At 37.5% G+C, this 21627-nt stretch overlaps 1 protein-coding gene across 2 annotated transcripts in view; it reads left to right on the forward strand.

Moving 5' to 3' along the window:
* The window catches only part of asap3 (ArfGAP with SH3 domain, ankyrin repeat and PH domain 3), a 60361-nt gene that overhangs the window by 13266 nt on the left and 25468 nt on the right, over positions 1-21627 (forward strand). For both annotated transcript variants that reach the window (XM_084741976.1, XM_084741975.1), the window contains exons 4-13: positions 134-208; positions 2640-2689; positions 4164-4290; positions 6002-6087; positions 6463-6538; positions 8367-8453; positions 8700-8809; positions 10135-10204; positions 10329-10416; positions 10981-11029. In XM_084741976.1, coding sequence (XP_084598102.1) covers positions 134-208; positions 2640-2689; positions 4164-4290; positions 6002-6087; positions 6463-6538; positions 8367-8453; positions 8700-8809; positions 10135-10204; positions 10329-10416; positions 10981-11029 — 818 coding nt within the window. The remainder of the gene's footprint in view (positions 1-133; positions 209-2639; positions 2690-4163; positions 4291-6001; positions 6088-6462; positions 6539-8366; positions 8454-8699; positions 8810-10134; positions 10205-10328; positions 10417-10980; positions 11030-21627) is intronic.

Genomic DNA, 21627 nt, shown 5'->3' on the forward strand with positions numbered 1-21627 from the left:
GTGTGTGTGTGTGTGTGTGTGTGTGTGTGTGTGTGTGTGTGTGTGTGTTTGCTCACACTGTAAGAGATAAGAGCCACCTGTAAACGTTATCTGGAATGTTTAAACTCATTTGCTCTGCTCTTATGCTTTTCAGGTGCAAAACCTCAACAACATCATGGCATTTCCTCTGGAAAATGTGCTGAAGTCAGAACTCCGGGACGGCAGACTAGTGAGTCTAGATTTTTATCACAAATGCATAAAATACTAATAAAACTGTTGGCTGAACTGGTAAACACATGATGAAGATTTGTTTTCACTGTCAGGGTTTAGGACAGAGAGACTGCACCTTCATAAAGTAAAAATCCACCCTAAAGATAGAAGATAATTAAAAGACTCAGGTTTTGTTCATCCTCAGTTCCTGGCATATAAAATACCAGTAGTGCAGCTGTTGACATGTTCTTCACAGATCTCTCCAAAATGTGTACAGCAAGTCACTGTTGCCAGTTTATCCATTTTCTCCCTTTCAGATTCAATCAGTTGAACGTTTCCTTCATTGTCATCGTTTATGATGTTGATGGTTAGTCAAACATTAACCCCACAGTCAAACCACTGAATTTGCCTTGCCATTATCTCTAAGGCTGGAGATATTTGATGCACATAAATACATATGCAAATGTGTATCTAAAAGCAAAGCTGCCTTGTGTAACCTGTCTCCATTTAAATGTGGACATCCTCAGAAATTAATGGTACGCGTACGTGAATGCAAACGTGTGGTTGAAAAGCAAATGTATCTTTGGCCTCAAGCAGATGCACATGTTAATAAAGACACCAGTGCACATGCAGCATTGTTTGTTTCAGATTCTAATTCTGGTTATGACTAACAGCTTTATTTAAATATAACTCATGCAGTAGTAATAAAACATACATTTATTTTGGGTTGCACATTTTGCTGTTTGCCGTCAGCAGCTGTTACTATCAAGCCCTCAGTTCACAGGAACTTGATTTTCTATGAACCAGCTACAAACAGGATATTCTGATGACTTCATGAACATTGCTCTGATATGCAGCTCAGGAATACAGACGTCTTCCTTTGTACGTGGTGACCTTACTGTCCAAAACAACTTTAATATGACAGTGAAAAAAACAGTTTTAGGGTGGATTTCCCCTTTTAAGCACATTAAGCTATCTGTCTGTGTTGCAGACACAGCTGAGCCTCCTAAGATACTGGATAAGATGAGGCTGTTTATGCGGATTACTATGTAAGACCGAGCTACGGTCCAATACCGAAACGATCTGTCTTGCCCAGTTATTTGGCCTCTTGCTTCGCTGTGCCAACAGACGAGTGAGTAATAACAGACTAATGCTCCTGTAAGCTCCTGTCACTGCCCTGTCTTTGAAACAGCTGATTTGATGGATGAACATTGCTTCACTGTAATTGTGAACGAAGGCAAACAGCTACTGAAATCCTGTTCAGCCAGATATCAGACCAGTTAGTATAACGTGAGTAATCATGTCTCTGTGCATTAACTGTCTGGCTCCACCTAAATCTACAAAGTTAATAACCAACACACCAGGCGGTACTGTGAAATACCTATTTTTCAACCTGAATCTTATTTATGCATGATTTTGTGTTTACACTCTTAGAAAGAAAGGCCTCAAAAAGGTTCTTCCTGAAGGGCCGGGGTTCTACACAGAACCAGTGGCTTCTGAGGAACCTATTGTTGAAGAAAGGTTTGTCAAGGGTTGTTTGTACAATGGAAGGATCCATTTTAGAACCCTTTTCGGAGAACTTTTTCATCAAAGGTTCTTTGTACCGTAATACAAAAAAGATCTCTGTAGAACCCCTGTGGGTTCTCAAAAAAACTTCAAATATAAAAATAGCTCCCTGTTTTCTATTTCTCAACAGAAACAAAATAAAACTGACCAAAAACATTTTGACTCTTCTTTCTGCTGCTCCAACAACCACCAACTCTGGTTTAGTCAAAATAAACCCTTAATTCATCATGTTAGATTTGAAAATATTCCAGCTGTACTCCTCTCCCAATATTTACACATCTAACACGGTGAATTAAGAGTTTATTTTGACTGAACCAGAGTTGGTGATTGTTGGTGCAGTGGAAATATGAGCCAGGATGTTTTTGGTGAGTTTTCTGTCATGTTTGAATGACCATGACATTAATAAAATTACAGTTTCTGCAAAGGTAGCTGTTTCTGGTAAAACAAAACATATGTTTATGTAAGAAAAAAAGGTCCATCTCTGTAGCTATCCTTTCCATACACTGTAGCTTTGTTTTGCTTCTGCCGGCTGCAGCAAAACTTGTCCATCCAGGTCAAAATGTAGCAAAGTTTCTCTTCAACAATGTCATGTAAATGCTACTGTCTTTTTTTTTTATAGTATATCTGTGGGCTTTTCACTTCAGCTGTCTTTATCAAATAAAGGCATGCAGACAGAGAAGGGAGGACATGCAGCAAAGCGTCACAGTCTGGAATTGAACACATGGCCGCTGCAGAAGACTGACAGCCTCAGTGTATGGGGTGTATGCTTTACCAACTGAGCTACAGGGGCGCCCCAAAGTGCTACTGTCTTGACAGTAACATGCAGTAACTTCCCTGTGGTGCATTTAGTCTTCATTAAACAGCTCTTTTCTTCTTCTCTACAGGAGCTCAAGAAGCAGATGGAGAAGAGCTGGAAGGAGTACGACATAAAAATGTAATTAACCAATACTCTCACACTTTAGTTTGTTGCCTCACATTCAGCTCTTCATCTTTAAGGCTCACTGTGTCATGAATACAAAGAGACCAACGCTTGAGACAGATGTTGTTGCCTGAGGAGAATCACACAGCACATTTACAGCTCTTGCTAGTCTTTTACTGGGTCCACAGACGGTGGTGCAACAGCAGAGGTTAATAGGATAATAGTTCATCTCCCTCGGCCGTTCTCTCATTACATTGCTGAGAAATGAAACTGAGGCACTGCACTCTGCAGCAATCATTTGATCTCACTCTGATGTTGGTTTAAAGTGTTTTATGATACTGTAAGGAGAGTTCACCTCTCCCTCATTGTTTTTCATCCGACTTCCTCTCCCCTCCGTCTCTCTGTGAGGAAGGTGAGTCAGTTGAGAATAAGTGCAGAAAGAAATTCCCAGACATAAGACATGTTGGGATGTGGTGGTAAATGTGAGTAAAAACAGATTTCCGAATCTTTTTTGACCTATATTTAACTGACTACTGTACAAAGACAAGATATGTAATGTTCAACCTAATGAACTTGCTTTTTTGTAAATATTTACTCATTCTGAATTTGATGCCTGTTCCAAAGAAGATGGGACAGAGGCATATTTACCACTGTGGTACACAGTAACATTCTTTCGTATTCTTGCTCTTGCTTAAATTCCTTGGAACTGCGTATCGAGAAACCTTCTTAAATTGTTGGACTCTTTTCCCATGCTGCGGTGGTGAACCTTGCCCCGTCCTTGCTTGTGAATGACTGAGCCTTTCGAGGATGCTCCTTTCATACCCAATCAACTTTTCTGAAACGTGTTGCAGGCATCAAATTTAGAATGAGTGTACATTTAAAACAAAACTTTGTCAGTTTGAACATTAAATGTCTTACTGCACTGTATTCCTCTGAATATACAGCACCAGTCAAAAGTTTTACTTTTTATTTGTATTATTTTTCTACATTGTAGATTAATACCGGAGACAATAATGGAGACATCAAAACTATGAAATAATATGTTTAACTATGTAGTAAGCACAAAATATGAAAACAAAGCTAAATGTTTTATAGTTTAGATTCCTCAAAAGCAAAATACCCTTTGTCAACCCTTGGTCTTCTCTCATACTCCTGACAATCTATGGGTATGCAAAAGCTTTTGCTCTTTTTTAGTTCCCTTTTGCTTTGATGACAGCTTTCCCCGCTGTTGGTATAATCTGAGCCATGTTATAAAAGTACAGAAAAAACATTTCTTGAGAAGGTGTGACTGGTACTCTATGTTGAAAAGTATTTGACAAGTATTGCACTCTGCTTGTATTTACATTTTCCACAGCATCCCAGCTTTTTCGTAATTGGAGATGGAGATTACAGTATAGTGAAGTGCATCATAAACAGAAATGTCTAAAGATGACCGTCTTTGTTTCTTACTTGCCCTTTTTTTCTTTCCCTCCCCCTTCTTCCTGGTCAGAGGGAAGCTGGAGAAGGAGAGGAAGGAGAAGAGCAGGCAGCTGGGGCTGATCAGGACAGAGGGATCAGACGGAGGAGGGGAGGACATGGAGCGAGAGAGAAGGACCTTTCAGCTGCAAATGTGTGAGGTAGGGGATTAGTGCCAGTCAAAATACCCAGATCCAGACACCTTTCACATACCTGAGAAGGGCTTGACTTAGTTCACATGGGTGGTCTGCACTGTGTATTTCCATATTCCATCCATGGTCAGCTGCATGGCCGGGCTCAATCCCTTTTGTATCCCTCCAGTAATTCCTATGATGGAAAAATATGTTTTATAAAGTCAAACATGAGCTTAATGGGTTGAGTCTCGCAGAGCTGGGTCATGTACATTAGAACGTGCAGTGAAAATGCTTCGTGACTCACAAGTGACTGCCACATTTGGGGGAAATTCTTGTGAAATACACTGGCAGCGCTGTTACATACAGGTGGTGCAGTCTCAGCTAATGTTAGTGCACATGTAGCTGGAGAAAAGCCTGAGAAAAAACAGTCTAATGCTGACTGAGACCAGCTGTCGAGACAAAGAGGAGAGGCAGGGAAAATGGAATTTCCACTTGTTGCAAGCTGCTCCACCCCTCCGTCTCTCTGAATGTCTTTCTTTTGCTCTGCATACATAAAAACACACACAAACTCACATAAATATACAGAGAACAGAAACACTTCACTGAGCCTGAGTCTCTGCTTCAGCTACAGAGAAACAGATGGATTAAGAGTTGGGTTTTATAGAGCAAAGACAACGCAGTCATTCCTTCCACACACAGCTAAAAAACCCCTGACAGTTTTTCCTCAAAGCTTTTAAAAATATGAAGTTGGACTTGAGGCGGGATGGAAATTATTCACAATAAGGCCTCCCTATGTGTCTGTGTTATTTATTTTTTTTCCAGTTTCAGTCTGCAAGGTTCACCGACTGGCTGGTGTGTTGAAATGAACTTTGAAACAACATGAAGAAGTGTCCTGGAAAGCCACACACTAAAAACATGCCCCTCAAAACAGGATATTAAAGGGATAGTTTGGAATATTTGGTCAGGCTTAGTTAGTCAGTGTATTATCTACAGAAAATCAACCTTAAAAAGGCCCACCTAAAATAAAATCAATAATTAATGAATACTAGTTGAAGTGTACACTGTATTTTCACTGCTTTACCTTGAAGCCAGATAGCCTTTTTTGATGGGAGCTAAAATATTGCTCTTCAACCAGACTCCATTGGTGAAATCAGGAATTTTACCTTGCAGAACAGGGGAGTTGCTGGTCTGCTGCTGCCTCAGTTAGTCTGTTTGCATTACTGTGTGATTTCACTGAATCCGAACTAACCTTTTAAAATACAATAACACAAATGAACCAAGAAGTCAAGGCACTACCTTAGACCAGCAGCGCACATATTGTGCAAGTTAAAATAAAGGATTTCACCAGTGGAGTTTGGTTGGTTTGGAGAGTGATATTTGACTTGTATAACGACGTATAGCAGAAAAGGCCGTATGACAGTAAGTTAAAGTGCTGAATGTACTATACACTTAAAGTGATATTGATTTTTTTAGATTGGCCCTTTTTTAAGTGGCTAAAATATGTTTTGCTGCTGACCCTGTCCACAGCAGTGCATTGCTTAATTTCTTTGCAGGGTCTCCCTCTCTGCTTCTCCAAACTACTCTAGAAAATACATGGATTATGTACCTCACACGACCCCACTTCAGATAGTCTTATTATCTATCTCATATTCAGGCTCCATGTTTTTGTGGAGCATCTTCCCGTTAAGAGCCGCTATTTCTGGAGTGTTTTTAACCATCTGTTTGTTTATGCTTTCAGTATCTTTTGAAGATCCAGGAGCTGAAGGTGCGTCAGGGCCCTGATCTTCTCCAGAGCCTTATCAAGTATTTCCAGGCCCAACTCAGGTCAGTCTCAGCCAACAGCACCTTTCCTTTCCTTTTTTTGCTGTCTTGCCATTTTGCTTTCTGTGTGAAATAAGAACAAGGAAAAAAAAAAGGACTGACTTTTTCCTGGCCCGAAAAGCATGTGGATTTGATTTCTACCTCAGCGTTTCCGTGAAGGTTTGTGCATAATAGTTGAGGTTCTCTGGTTTTCACTTTTCTTCTACAAGCTATCATTACTGCTGTTAACCATTTATCCATTTTAATCATACTGAGGGTTTTATGTGGGAATGGAGTTGCTTATACAGCCTCAGCATGTGATGTTTTGGTTGGTGTGAACTAGGATGTTTGGTTTCAAGCACGATCATGACTCAGCATTTGTTCTGTTTCTGTTCTCAGTTTCTTTCAGGACGGGCTGAAAGCTGCAGAGAATCTCGCTCCTTTTATTGAGAAGCTCGCTGCGTCCGTTCACACGGTAAATACACAGAGGCTCTGTCTACCTGCGTTATAGCACTCAGTGTTTATAGGGGTAAATGTTAGTCACCTTTACTGTATGTCTGCAAACACTATTGTTATAATCCAGGTTTGTTATGATTTCAGGAGAATATTTGTTATGATTAAGAAGGCAAAGTGTAAAGTCGGTGGTCCTGTTGTCCTAAATGACTCAAAGTGATGTTATCACAGAACACACACACACACACACACGTTTTTTTCTTGTATTCTACATTTGTCATCAGCTGCTCAGTCACAACAACAGGTAAAAGAGGGCACTTACAGCACTTACAGTAAAGCTTTGATTGTTTTTAGTACCTCCTATAAAGTGGTGAAAAGAGGACTGGAAATCTGCTTTTACTGTATTTAGTTTGGATTTTACAGCCACAAATTCTTCAAGCAGCGCAGTCTTTAGCTCCAACATTAGCAGTATAGCGATGTCTTTTTCTCCAACAAGGTGAGGATTTTGCCTTTCAGGTCCGCCATCATCTGGTTGGGGCGGAGTCAGTGCTGCTGCTGGTAGATGAATCATTTGAGCTTTAGGCCCAAAAGTGGAGGTTCATCTTCGCCTTCAGCATGGCAATTTCAAAACTAAACGAATTAAAAGTGAAAACAAACAAACAAACTTAGACCAGTATTTCGTACGGTCTTAACATCGTTTGTAGAGACCAGTGTTGGAGCTGCAGTATCGAGGTCCTGCACATCCTGACTTTAAACAGCTGATCAACCCACAGTGTCGGACTCGTCATCATTTGTTATCGTTAAAGTTTAATGTTGTGCTCGTCTTGCACTTGTGCAGGTTGAGTGTCCCTGCAGCCTGCAGACATTCTGCCTGAACTTCATGTCCGGGGAGGACTGAGCGAGGGGAAATAACTCACATCAACTGCAGATCGTATATTAAATTGGGTTGAAACCTATTTCATATGCTGTCTATGGCTCCAACCTGCTATTTGGACTGCAGTTCTGTTTTTTGGATGCTAAGGTCACACACATTGCTCCTTCAGAAGCAGTGAAGTAGATTGCATAATGTAAAAGTACATCTAGCCAAAAAAAAATAATACAGTAATCTGTTACTTATTTACATCCATCCCTGTATCTGGAGTACTTTTTCTCTGTTGTTCCTTCACAACAGCCAAAACCTCAGTCTCTCCCCATTTCCTGAGACCCTCCCCCCAGCTGAACCCTCAGGCAGAGACTTATTTGAGTCTTTTCCCAGAAATGCCTCCCCTTATTTCGTAAAGATTAAACTGAAAGCATCCCTCATTTTCATTCTTTCCCCGGTGCTCACCTATTTCTCCAACCACTCCGACTGGTTTCCAGTTGGCGCAGACCTTTCTCCTGGATAGAGCCCTGGAAATCGGCTGTAAACAGTGATACTGGTAAACGTTAGAGGTTTTTCTGGTTCTGCATGGGCAGAGCAGAGACCCGCTCAGACATGCCATACCTCAGCCTCAAGAAGGAAATTCAGACAGAATCTGTGTTATGTTTCCCAGGAAAAATGCTGAAATATTTCAGTTAAATTGATTTGTCTTGCATGCAACACTGGTCACTTTGCTGCTTTAATACAAAATGCACAACCTCCGAGGACGACACACCCGAGCACTGAGCTCTGTTCTGCATTACTTAGACCATTACACAAAGCTCTGATGTATTGTCACTCCACACCCAATTCTTGGAAGAATAAAAAAAAGCATTGCATATAATCAAATGAATACCAGAGAACACAAAACATGCTATTCTCTGAACTAATTGATATTTTTTTATTGGTGCAATTGAATAAACAGTTTCATGATGTTGTGTTTGTATTGTAGGTGCGTCAGGATCAAGACGAGGAGGTAAAACAACTCACTCAGTTAAGGGATTCTCTCAGATTACTTCTGCAAGTGGAGGGCAAAGAGGTATGCGTATTCATATTGCCTTATGATTATACTCATTAAATATAACGTACCTCGAGTTGGCACACTTTTGTGTAAACAAAATGTTTGCTTGAAAGAATCCTGCAGCAGACGGCTTTAATTGCTAGTTATTACTATCAGATGTCTTTGTCCTGCCACAGTTGTTTTATATTGTTTTAAATTTCCATGATCTTCAGAGCTGGCTGAAAGCCTTTGAAGAAAAGTCCTAAATCTCTGTTTTTATCCCAGGAGTATCTGAACAGGAAGAACTCTGGCAACGGGTATAGCATCCACCAACCGCAGGGCAACAAGAAGTATGGGACAGAGAAATCTGGCTTCCTGCTCAAGAAGAGTGACGGGTGTGTAAAAGCATTAGTTACAGTATCTGGTTACAGGCAGTTTTAACACAAGTATTACGTTAGAATTGGAGCAGCTTGCATAACATCAAAATGTGCTGTGAACTGTAAATAATCATGTTATTTAAAGGGATAGTTCTTTTTTTTTTTAAGTTGGGTCATATGACGTGCTTATTGACAGTCAGTTTGTTACCTACAGTAGATGCAGGTTGACACGCCCACAGTTTAGAGAAGCAGACAGGAGTAACAGCATGGAAGGTAAGCAGTGAGCTGCCGTGGACAGGGTCAGCAGCAAAATGTGTTTTAGCCAGGTAAAAACCCCCTGAAATATCCCTTTAATATGTTGTAGCTGGTCAACATAAGTCCTTTTATTACTGCAAACAGGTTTACACAATGTCTTGAAAGTTGGAAAATGTTACAAATAAGCTTTAGTTTTAAAACTGCATGATTTGTTTTTACATAATCTGGAGCTTCAGCTATGCAGTTGTTCATATAAACCAAAAATCTTCAAATATTTGAAGTGAAAATTGAGTAAAATTATTAAATAATCATGATCAAAACATACAAAGTTCATATAAGGAGCTAATAAAATAGACAAACATATATTGTACATGAAGAAATCTGCAATTGCATTTATAGTAACAATTTAGATGGGATGATAAAGGCTTTGAGTCTGTAAATCTTTGTTTAGGTACCCTGAAAGTGTGCTTGGATTTTACTCCTAAAAAGCTGTAAGACACCTGTGCAAAATTACTCAAAATTCTACGTGTGCATATTTTAACAAGTTGTAACATTTGAAAAGTAATGAAAGCTGGTCACAAACTCTTTTGAGGTCAGTGGCTTTGAAACTGGGTGAAGAGTAAGCAAGTAAGGCATGAAGGGAGAGAAAACTTAAACTTTGTCTGCCCCACCTGGTCTTCATTATTGTGAGATGAAGATTCAAGCAGGGGCCCCTCCTGTGGAACGTATTGGCAGACGGGCTAACTGAGCGGATCCAACTTTTGCATCATGCACACACAGTCATGCACTCACATACACACACTCAGAGCTAGATTACAGTGTGATAAGGAGAGGGGATGTGGTTCAGTAGGGTGAATGGGAGACGGGAGGGGAGCAAACTTTCCTCAGGCCACTGACACAAAACAGAACACGTTCTCAGTCATTTAACCTGATTCAATCAAGATAAAGAAAACAAGAGTGAAGTGCTGTGAACAGAAGTTCAGTGGGCCAGCATTACTCAAGGCTGTGTGTTAACACTGTTATCACTTTTTGCACTGCATCAAAATCATCCAGGTTTTTTTTTCAAATTTGATATTTTTTCTCTGCAGGATTAGGAAAGTGTGGCAGAAGAGGAAGTGTGGGGTGAAATTTGGCTGCTTGACTATTTCCCACAGTACGGTGAGGACCGGACACTTGGCTTAAACTGTCACCAAGCATTCAGATTCAGACCAAAGTGCCTCTGTCCCTTGAAGTCTGTCCAAATCCTCCAATACGTACTGAAAAAAAGCTTGTCTGTCTGCAGATTAATCGACCACCAGCCAAGCTGAACCTCCTGACCTGTCAGGTGCGACCGAACCCAGAGGACAGGAGGACCTTTGACCTGGTCACTCGTAGGTTCATTCCTCACGTTTGACCCTTAACACTCTTCCCTCCACATATCATCAGTAAAGACTAGAAAGAGTCATCTGCAGTGCAGCTGTGTGAAAGCTTGTCTGTTTGGTCTCCACATCAATAGAAATTAGAATCAGACACATTTTAGTTGTAATGAATCCCAGAGAGTTTGTATGATTAATCTTGTTTATTGTCATGTCTAACCATGCAACCTTTATTTCTGCCATCCAGTTAACTTTTAAAATCCTTTTCACTCCCTCCTTGATTTAGCAATTTCTCAGGGTGCACTTACCCCCCTTTAGAGCAGCAATGATGAGAGAAAATTAGTTACTATAAGTATTCTGATAACCGATTAATTGTTTCAGTCATCCTCAAAGCAAAAAAGTCAAACATTTTCCTGTTCCAGTTTCTTAAATGTGAAGATTTATGATGAATTGGGTTTTTGGACTGTTGGTTGGACAAAAGAAGCAATTTTAAGACGTCGCTATGAGCTCTAAATGACTAAGCAATAATGAGAAAAATCATTAGTTGCAGGCCTAACTACCATTTCTCCTTCTCCACAGATAATCGGACGTACCATTTCCAGGCAGAAGATGAGCAGGACTGTCTGATGTAAGTACTGAAACTAGTGTAGGCTGCAAGTTAGCTTTATTCACTTCCTTATCTCTTGTATTTTCTCACATGTAAGCAAGTTGTTACATGTCATGCACCTTCATTTGAGCTTACATCTGAATGGGAAAGAAGCTGTGCACTGTTACAAACAGCCAAGACTGCACTCAGAATGAAGAGAAGTGTACTAAAGATGATAAAATACAACCCCAATTCCAAAAATGTTGGGATGCTGTGAAAAATCTAAATGCAAACACAATGAACAGAATTTGTAAATTTTTGCTGATTTGCAAAAACTTTTCAACCTATATTCAGTTGAATACAGTGTAAATGTAATGTACTGTTCAAACTGATAAACTTCTTTGTTTTTTGAAAATATATACACAGAGTTTGGACTGGGGCATGTTTATACTCAGTCACCACTTGGGAATTGAGGACACTTATTCTCTCTCATTCTTGCTTGATATACAACCTAATGTGCTCAACAGTTTGGGGTCTCTGTTGTTGTATTTTTTGCTTCATAATGCACCACACCTTTTCAGTTGGAGACAGGACCGGACTGCAGGCAGGTTAGTCTAGTACCAGAACTCTTTTACCTCAAAGCCACATTGTTGTAACACTCGCAGAATGCGTCTTGGTGTCTTGGCATCGTCTTGCTGACATAAAAAGGGACATCTCTGAAAAAGATGTCATCTAAATGGCAGTATATGTCGCTCCAAAACCTGTCAGCATTAGTGGGGCTTTCACAGACGTGACAGTTACCCCTGGGCACTAACACACCTCCATACCATCACAGATACTGCCTTTTGAAGTTAGCGCTGGTAACAATCTGGATGGTCCTTTTCCTCTTTAGCCTGGAGGGCATGAGGTCCATGATTTCTGAACATGATCTAAAACGAGGATTCATCAGAACACAGCACACTTTTCCACTTTGTGTCAGTCCATCTCGGATGAGCTCAGCCACCAGGCTGGCTGAGGTCGGCAGTTTTCCTGGATGTTGTTAATATGTGGCTTTTGCTTTGCATGATAGTCTGAACTTACATTTGTACTGTAGATGCAGCAACAAACTGTGTTTACTGACAACGGTTTTCTAAAGCGTTCCTTAGCCCATGTAGTATCCTTTATACATTTACGTTTTTAGTGCAGTGCTGCACGAGGGGTTGGAGCACCCAATAATGTAATAATTTACTGAAAATGTAATAACGCCTGAAAATGTGCTCAAATTTGCACTTAACTCAATCGAAAATGTAATAAAACCCAATAATGTAATAACTTGACCAATAATGTAATAAAATATTCTGACTGATATTTTAATAACATTTTTATCGATAATGTAATGCCTTATTACATTATTGGAGATTTATTACATTTTCAGGTGGGTCTTTTTTAAAAAAAATGATAATGTAAAACTTGACAGATAATGTAATATAGAGGTCTATATTTTGTGTTTTGAGAATCTAAGACTGTTAAATACACTGACTTTGAAACAAGAGAATAACTATTGCTTCCCTAAACATACTTCGCTCTCCACAGTTTTCCAACAAATCATTATCTCGTGAAAACAACCACAAACCAACAAAACAAATTTAAGTAACACTTCATTTGACGAGGGTATGCATAGGTACTCATAACACCAACACATTATTTAAAATTTGACATAAATATATCCTCTCATAAATGGTTATTATATCACTTTGAATGACGGGGCAGCATGGTTCAGTGGGTAGAGTGGCCATCTTGTAACCGTTGCTGGTTTGATCCTGGCCTGCAGAGGTCATGTTGAGGTGTCCCTGAGCAAGACACCGAACCCCTAACCGCTCCTGATGGGTCGTGGTTAACGTCTTGCATGGCAGCTCTTCCGCCATGAGTGTGTGACTGGGTGAATGTGATGTATAATGTAAAGCATTTTGGGTATCGTTTCAGGTATAGTTAAGCACTATATAAATACGGACCATTTACCATCTTCCTCTAGCCTATGTCAAGTGATAGTGGTCAGCTGACATGCCGTGAGATTTACCTCTGTGAGTACAGGTTTAATAAAAATGTCAGCATAAAAATGACAAAACATAATGACAACTGACTTGTTCATTTTTTGACTTTTGGGACATACATACATACATAGTGGAGAGAGCATACATACATACATACATACATACATACATAGTGGAGAGAGCATACATACATACATACATACATACATACATACATACATACATACATAGTGGAGAGAGCATACATACATACATACATACATACATAGTGGAGAGAGCAAACATACATACATACATACATACATACATACATAGTGGAGAGAGCATACATACATACATACATACATGCATAAATACATACATAGTGGAGAGAGCATACATACATACATACATACATACATACATAGTGGAGAGAGCATACATACATACATACATAGTGGAGAGAGCATACATACATACATACATAGTGGAGAGAGCATGCATACATACATACATACATACATACATACATAGTGGAGAGAGCATACATGCATTCATACATACATACATACATACATAGTGGAGAGAGCATACATACATACATACATACATACATACATACATAGTGGAGAGAGCATACATACATACATACATACATACATACATACATACATAGTGGAGAGAGCATACATACATACATACATACATACATACATACATACATACATAGTGGAGAGAGCATACATACATACATACATACATACATACATACATACATAGTGGAGAGAGCATACATACATACATAGTGGAGAGAGCATACATACATACATACATACATACATAGTGGAGAGAGCATGCATACATACATACATACATACATACATACATAGTGGAGAGAGCATACATGCATACATACATACATACATACATAGTGGAGAGAGCATACATACATACATACATACATACATACATAGTGGAGATAGCATACATACATACATACATACATACATACATACATAGTGGAGAGAGCATACATACATACATACATACATACATACATACATACATACATAGTGGAGAGAGCATACATACATACATACATACATACATACATAGTGGAGAGAGCATACATACATACATACATAGTGGAGAGAGCATACATACATACATACATACATACATAGTGGAGAGAGCATACATACATACATACATACATACATACATACATACATACATACATACATAGTGGAGAGAGCATACATACATACATACATACATACATAGTGGAGAGAGCAAACATACATACATACATACATACATACATACATACATAGTGGAGAGAGCATACATACATACATACATACATACATACATAGTGGAGAGAGCATACATACATACATACATACATAGTGGAGAGAGCATACATACATACATACATACATACATAGTGGAGAGAGCATACATACATACATACATACATACATACATAGTGGAGAGAGCATACATACATACATACATACATACATACATACATACATACATACATACATTCATACATAGTGGAGAGAGCATACATACATACATACATACATACATACATAGTGGAGAGAGCAAACATACATACATGCAGCTCTTCCGCCATGAGTGTGTGACTGGGTGAATGTGATGTATAATGTAAAGCATTTTGGGTATCGTTTCAGGTATAGTAAAGCACTATATAAATACGGACCATTTACCATCTTCCTCTAGCCTATGTCAAGTGATAGTGGTCAGCTGACATGCCGTGAGATTTACCTCTGTGAGTACAGGTTTAATAAAAATGTCAGCATAAAAATGACAAAACATAATGACAACTGACTTGTTCATTTTTTTACTTTTGTGACATACATACATACATAGTGGAGAGAGCATACATACATACATACATACATACATACGTAGTGGAGAGAGCATACATACATACATACATACATACATACATACATACATAGTGGAGAGAGCATACATACATACATACATACATACATAGTGTAGAGAGTAAACATACATACATATATACATACATAGTGGAGAGAGCATACATACATACATACATACATACATACATAGTGGAGAGAGCAAACATACATACATACATACATACATACATACATACATACATAGTGGAGAGAGCATACATACATACATACATACATACATACATACATAGTGGAGAGAGCATACATACATACATACATACATAGTGGAGAGAGCATACATACATACATACATACATACATACATAGTGGAGAGAGCATACATACATACATACATACATACATACATACATACATATATACATAATGGAGAGAGCATACATACATACATACATACATACATACATACATACATACATACGTACATAGTGGAGAGAGCATGCATACATACATACATACATACATACATAGTGGAGAGAGCATACATGCATACATACATTCATACATACATACATACATACATACATAGTGGAGAGAGCATACATACATACATACATACATAGTGGAGAGAGCATACATACATACATACATACATACATACATACATACATACATAGTGGAGAGAACATACATACATACATACATACATACATACATAGTGGAGAGAGCATACATACATATATACATACATACATACATAGTGGAGAGAGCATACATACATACATACATACATACATAGTGGAGAGAGCATACATACATACATACATACATACATAGTGGAGAGAGCATACATACATACATACATACATAGTGGAGAGAGCATACATACATACTTACATACATACATACATACATAGTGGAGAGAGCATACATACATACATACATACATATATACATAGTGGAGAGAGCATACATACATACATACATACATACATACATACATACATAGTGGAGAGAGCATACATACATACATAGTGGAGAGAGCATACATACATACATACATACATAGTGGAGAGAGCATACATGCATACATACATACATACATACATACATACATACATAGTGGAGAGAGCATACATGCATACATACATACATACATAGTGGAGAGAGCATACATACAAACATACATACATACATACATAGTGGAGAGAGCATACATACATACATACATACATACATACATACATACATACATACATACATAGTGGAGAGAGCATACATACATACATACATACATACATACATAGTGGAGAGAGCATACATACATACATACATACATACATACATAGTGGAGAGAGCATACATACATACATACATACATACATAGTGGAGAGAGCATACATACATACATACATACATACATACATACATACATAGTGGAGAGAGCATACATACATACATACATACATACATACATACATACATACATACATACATTCATACATAGTGGAGAGAGCATACATACATACATACATACATACATACATACATAGTGGAGAGAGCAAACATACATACATGCAGCTCTTCCGCCATGAGTGTGTGACTGGGTGAATGTGATGTATAATGTAAAGCATTTTGGGTATCGTTTCAGGTATAGTAAAGCACTATATAAATACGGACCATTTACCATCTTCCTCTAGCCTATGTCAAGTGATAGTGGTCAGCTGACATGCCGTGAGATTTACCTCTGTGAGTACAGGTTTAATAAAAATGTCAGCATAAAAATGACAAAACATAATGACAACTGACTTGTTCATTTTTTTACTTTTGTGACATACATACATACATAGTGGAGAGAGCATACATACATACATACATACATACGTAGTGGAGAGAGCATACATACATACATACATACATACATAGTGGAGAGAGCATACATACATACATACATACATACATAGTGTAGAGAGTAAACATACATACATATATACATACATAGTGGAGAGAGCATACATACATACATACATACATACATACATACATAGTGGAGAGAGCAAACATACATACATACATACATACATACATACATAGTGGAGAGAGCATACATACATACATACATACATACATACATAGTGGAGAGAGCATACATACATACATACATACATAGTGGAGAGAGCATACATACATACATACATACATACATACATACATACATACATACATAGTGGAGAGAGCATACATACATACATACATACATACATATATACATAATGGAGAGAGCATACATACATACATACATACATACATACATACATACATACATACATAGTGGAGAGAGCATGCATACATACATACATACATACATACATAGTGGAGAGAGCATACATGCATACATACATTCATACATACATACATACATACATACATAGTGGAGAGAGCATACATACATACATACATACATACATACATACATACATACATACATACATAGTGGAGAGAGCATACATACATACATACATACATACATACATACATAGTGGAGAGAACATACATACATACATACATACATACATACATACATACATACATACATAGTGGAGAGAGCATACATACATACATACATACATACATACATAGTGGAGAGAGCATACATACATACATACATACATACATACATACATACATAGTGGAGAGAGCATACATACATACATACATACATACATAGTGGAGAGAGCATACATACATACATACATACATACATACATACATACATAGTGGAGAGAGCATACATACATACATACATACATAGTGGAGAGAGCATACATACATACATACATACATACATACATACATAGTGGAGAGAGCATACATACATACATACATACATAGTGGAGAGAGCATACATACATACATACATACATACATAGTGGAGAGAGCATACATACATACATACATACATACATACATACATAGTGGAGAGAGCATACATACATACATACATACATACATACATACATACATAGTGGAGAGAGCATACATACATACATGCAGCTCTTCCGCCATGAGTGTGTGACTGGGTGAATGTGATGTATAATGTAAAGCATTTTGGGTATCGTTTCAGGTATAGTAAAGCACTATATAAATACGGACCATTTACCATCTTCCTCTAGCCTATGTCAAGTGATAGTGGTCAGCTGACATGCCGTGAGATTTACCTCTGTGAGTACAGGTTTAATAAAAATGTCAGCATAAAAATGACAAAACATAATGACAACTGACTTGTTCATTTTTTGACTTTTGGGACATACATACATACATAGTGGAGAGAGCATACATACATACATACATACATACATACATAGTGGAGAGAGCATACATACATACATACATAGTGGAGAGAGCATGCATACATACATACATACATACATACATACATACATACATAGTGGAGAGAGCATACATACATACATACATACATACATACATACATACATAGTGGAGAGAGCATACATACATACATGCAGCTCTTCCGCCATGAGTGTGTGACTGGGTGAATGTGATGTATAATGTAAAGCATTTTGGGTATCGTTTCAGGTATAGTAAAGCCCTATATAAATACGGACCATTTACCATCTTCCTCTAGCCTATGTCAAGTGATAGTGGTCAGCTGACATGCCGTGAGATTTACCTCTGTGAGTACAGGTTTAATAAAAATGTCAGCATAAAAATGACAAAACATAATGGCAACTGACTTATTCATTTTTTTTACTTTTGGGACATACATACATACATAGTGGAGAGAGCATACATACATACATACATACATACATACATAGTGGAGAGAGCATACATACATACATACATAGTGGAGAGAGCATGCATACATACATACATACATACATACATACATACATACATACATAGTGGAGAGAGCATACATACATACATACATACATACATACATACATACATACATACATAGTGGAGAGAGCAAACATACATACATACATACATACATACATAGTGGAGAGAGCATACATACATACATACATACATACATACATACATACATAGTGGAGAGAGCAAACATACATACATACATACATACATACATACATAGTGGAGAGAGCATACATACATACATACATACATACATAGTGGAGAGAGCATACATACATACATACATACATAGTGGAGAGAGCATACATACATACATACATACATACATACATACATACATACATACATACATACATACATAGTGGAGAGAGCATACATACATACATACATACATACATAGTGGAGAGAGCATACATACATACATACATACATACATACATAGTGGAGAGAGCATACATACATACATACATACATACATACATAGTGGAGAGAGCATACATACATACATACATACATACATACATACATAGTGGAGAGAGCAAACATAAATACATACATACATACATACATACATACATAGTGGAGAGAGCATACATACATACATACATACATACATACATACATACATACATACATAGTGGAGAGAGCATACATACATACATACATACATACATACATACATAGTGGAGAGAGCATACATACATACATACATACATACATACATAGTGGAGAGAGCATACATACATACATACATACATACATACATACATACATAGTGGAGAGAGCATACATACATACATACATACATACATACATACATACATACATACATACATTCATACATAGTGGAGAGAGCATACATACATACATACATACATACATACATAGTGGAGAGAGCAAACATACATACATGCAGCTCTTCCGCCATGAGTGTGTGACTGGGTGAATGTGATGTATAATGTAAAGCATTTTGGGTATCGTTTCAGGTATAGTAAAGCACTATATAAATACGGACCATTTACCATCTTCCTCTAGCCTATGTCAAGTGATAGTGGTCAGCTGACATGCCGTGAGATTTACCTCTGTGAGTACAGGTTTAATAAAAATGTCAGCATAAAAATGACAAAACATAATGACAACTGACTTGTTCATTTTTTTACTTTTGTGACATACATACATACATAGTGGAGAGAGCATACATACATACATACATACATACGTAGTGGAGAGAGCATACATACATACATACATACATACATACATACATACATACATACATAGTGGAGAGAGCATACATACATACATACATACATACATAGTGGAGAGAGCATACATACATACATACATACATACATAGTGTAGAGAGTAAACATACATACATATATACATACATAGTGGAGAGAGCATACATACATACATACATACATACATACATACATAGTGGAGAGAGCAAACATACATACATACATACATACATACATAGTGGAGAGAGCATACATACATACATACATACATACATACATAGTGGAGAGAGCATACATAATACATACATACATAGTGGAGAGAGCATACATACATACATACATACATACATACATACATACATACATACATAGTGGAGAGAGCATACATACATACATACATACATACATACATACATACATACATAGTGGAGAGAGCATACATACATACATACATACATACATATATACATAATGGAGAGAGCATACATACATACATACATACATACATACATACATAGTGGAGAGAGCATGCATACATACATACATACATACATACATAGTGGAGAGAGCATACATGCATACATACATTCATACATACATACATACATACATACATAGTGGAGAGAGCATACATACATACATACATACATACATACATACATACATACATAGTGGAGAGAGCATACATACATACATACATACATACATACATACATACATAGTGGAGAGAACATACATACATACATACATACATACATACATACATACATACATAGTGGAGAGAGCATACATACATACATACATACATACATACATACATAGTGGAGAGAGCATACATACATACATACATACATACATACATACATACATACATACATACATAGTGGAGAGAGCATACATACAAACATACATACATACATACATAGTGGAGAGAGCATACATACATACATACATACATACATACATACATACATAGTGGAGAGAGCATACATACATACATACATACATAGTGGAGAGAGCATACATACATACATACATACATACATACATACATAGTGGAGAGAGCATACATACATACATACATACATACATAGTGGAGAGAGCATACATACATACATACATACATACATAGTGGAGAGAGCATACATACATACATACATACATACATACATACATACATACATAGTGGAGAGAGCATACATACATACATACATACATACATACATACATACATAGTGGAGAGAGCATACATACATACATGCAGCTCTTCCGCCATGAGTGTGTGACTGGGTGAATGTGATGTATAATGTAAAGCATTTTGGGTATCGTTTCAGGTATAGTAAAGCCCTATATAAATACGGACCATTTACCATCTTCCTCTAGCCTATGTCAAGTGATAGTGGTCAGCTAACATGCCGTGAGATTTACCTCTGTGAGTACAGGTTTAATAAAAATGTCAGCATAAAAATGACAAAACATAATGACAACTGACTTATTCATTTTTTTTACTTTTGGGACATACATACATACATAGTGGAGAGAGCATACATACATACATACATACATAC

This window comes from Lutjanus erythropterus, chromosome 18, assembly GCF_056507025.1.
Source record: "Lutjanus erythropterus isolate fLutEry1 chromosome 18, fLutEry1.hap2, whole genome shotgun sequence".
NCBI lineage: Eukaryota > Metazoa > Chordata > Actinopteri > Lutjaniformes > Lutjanidae > Lutjanus > Lutjanus erythropterus.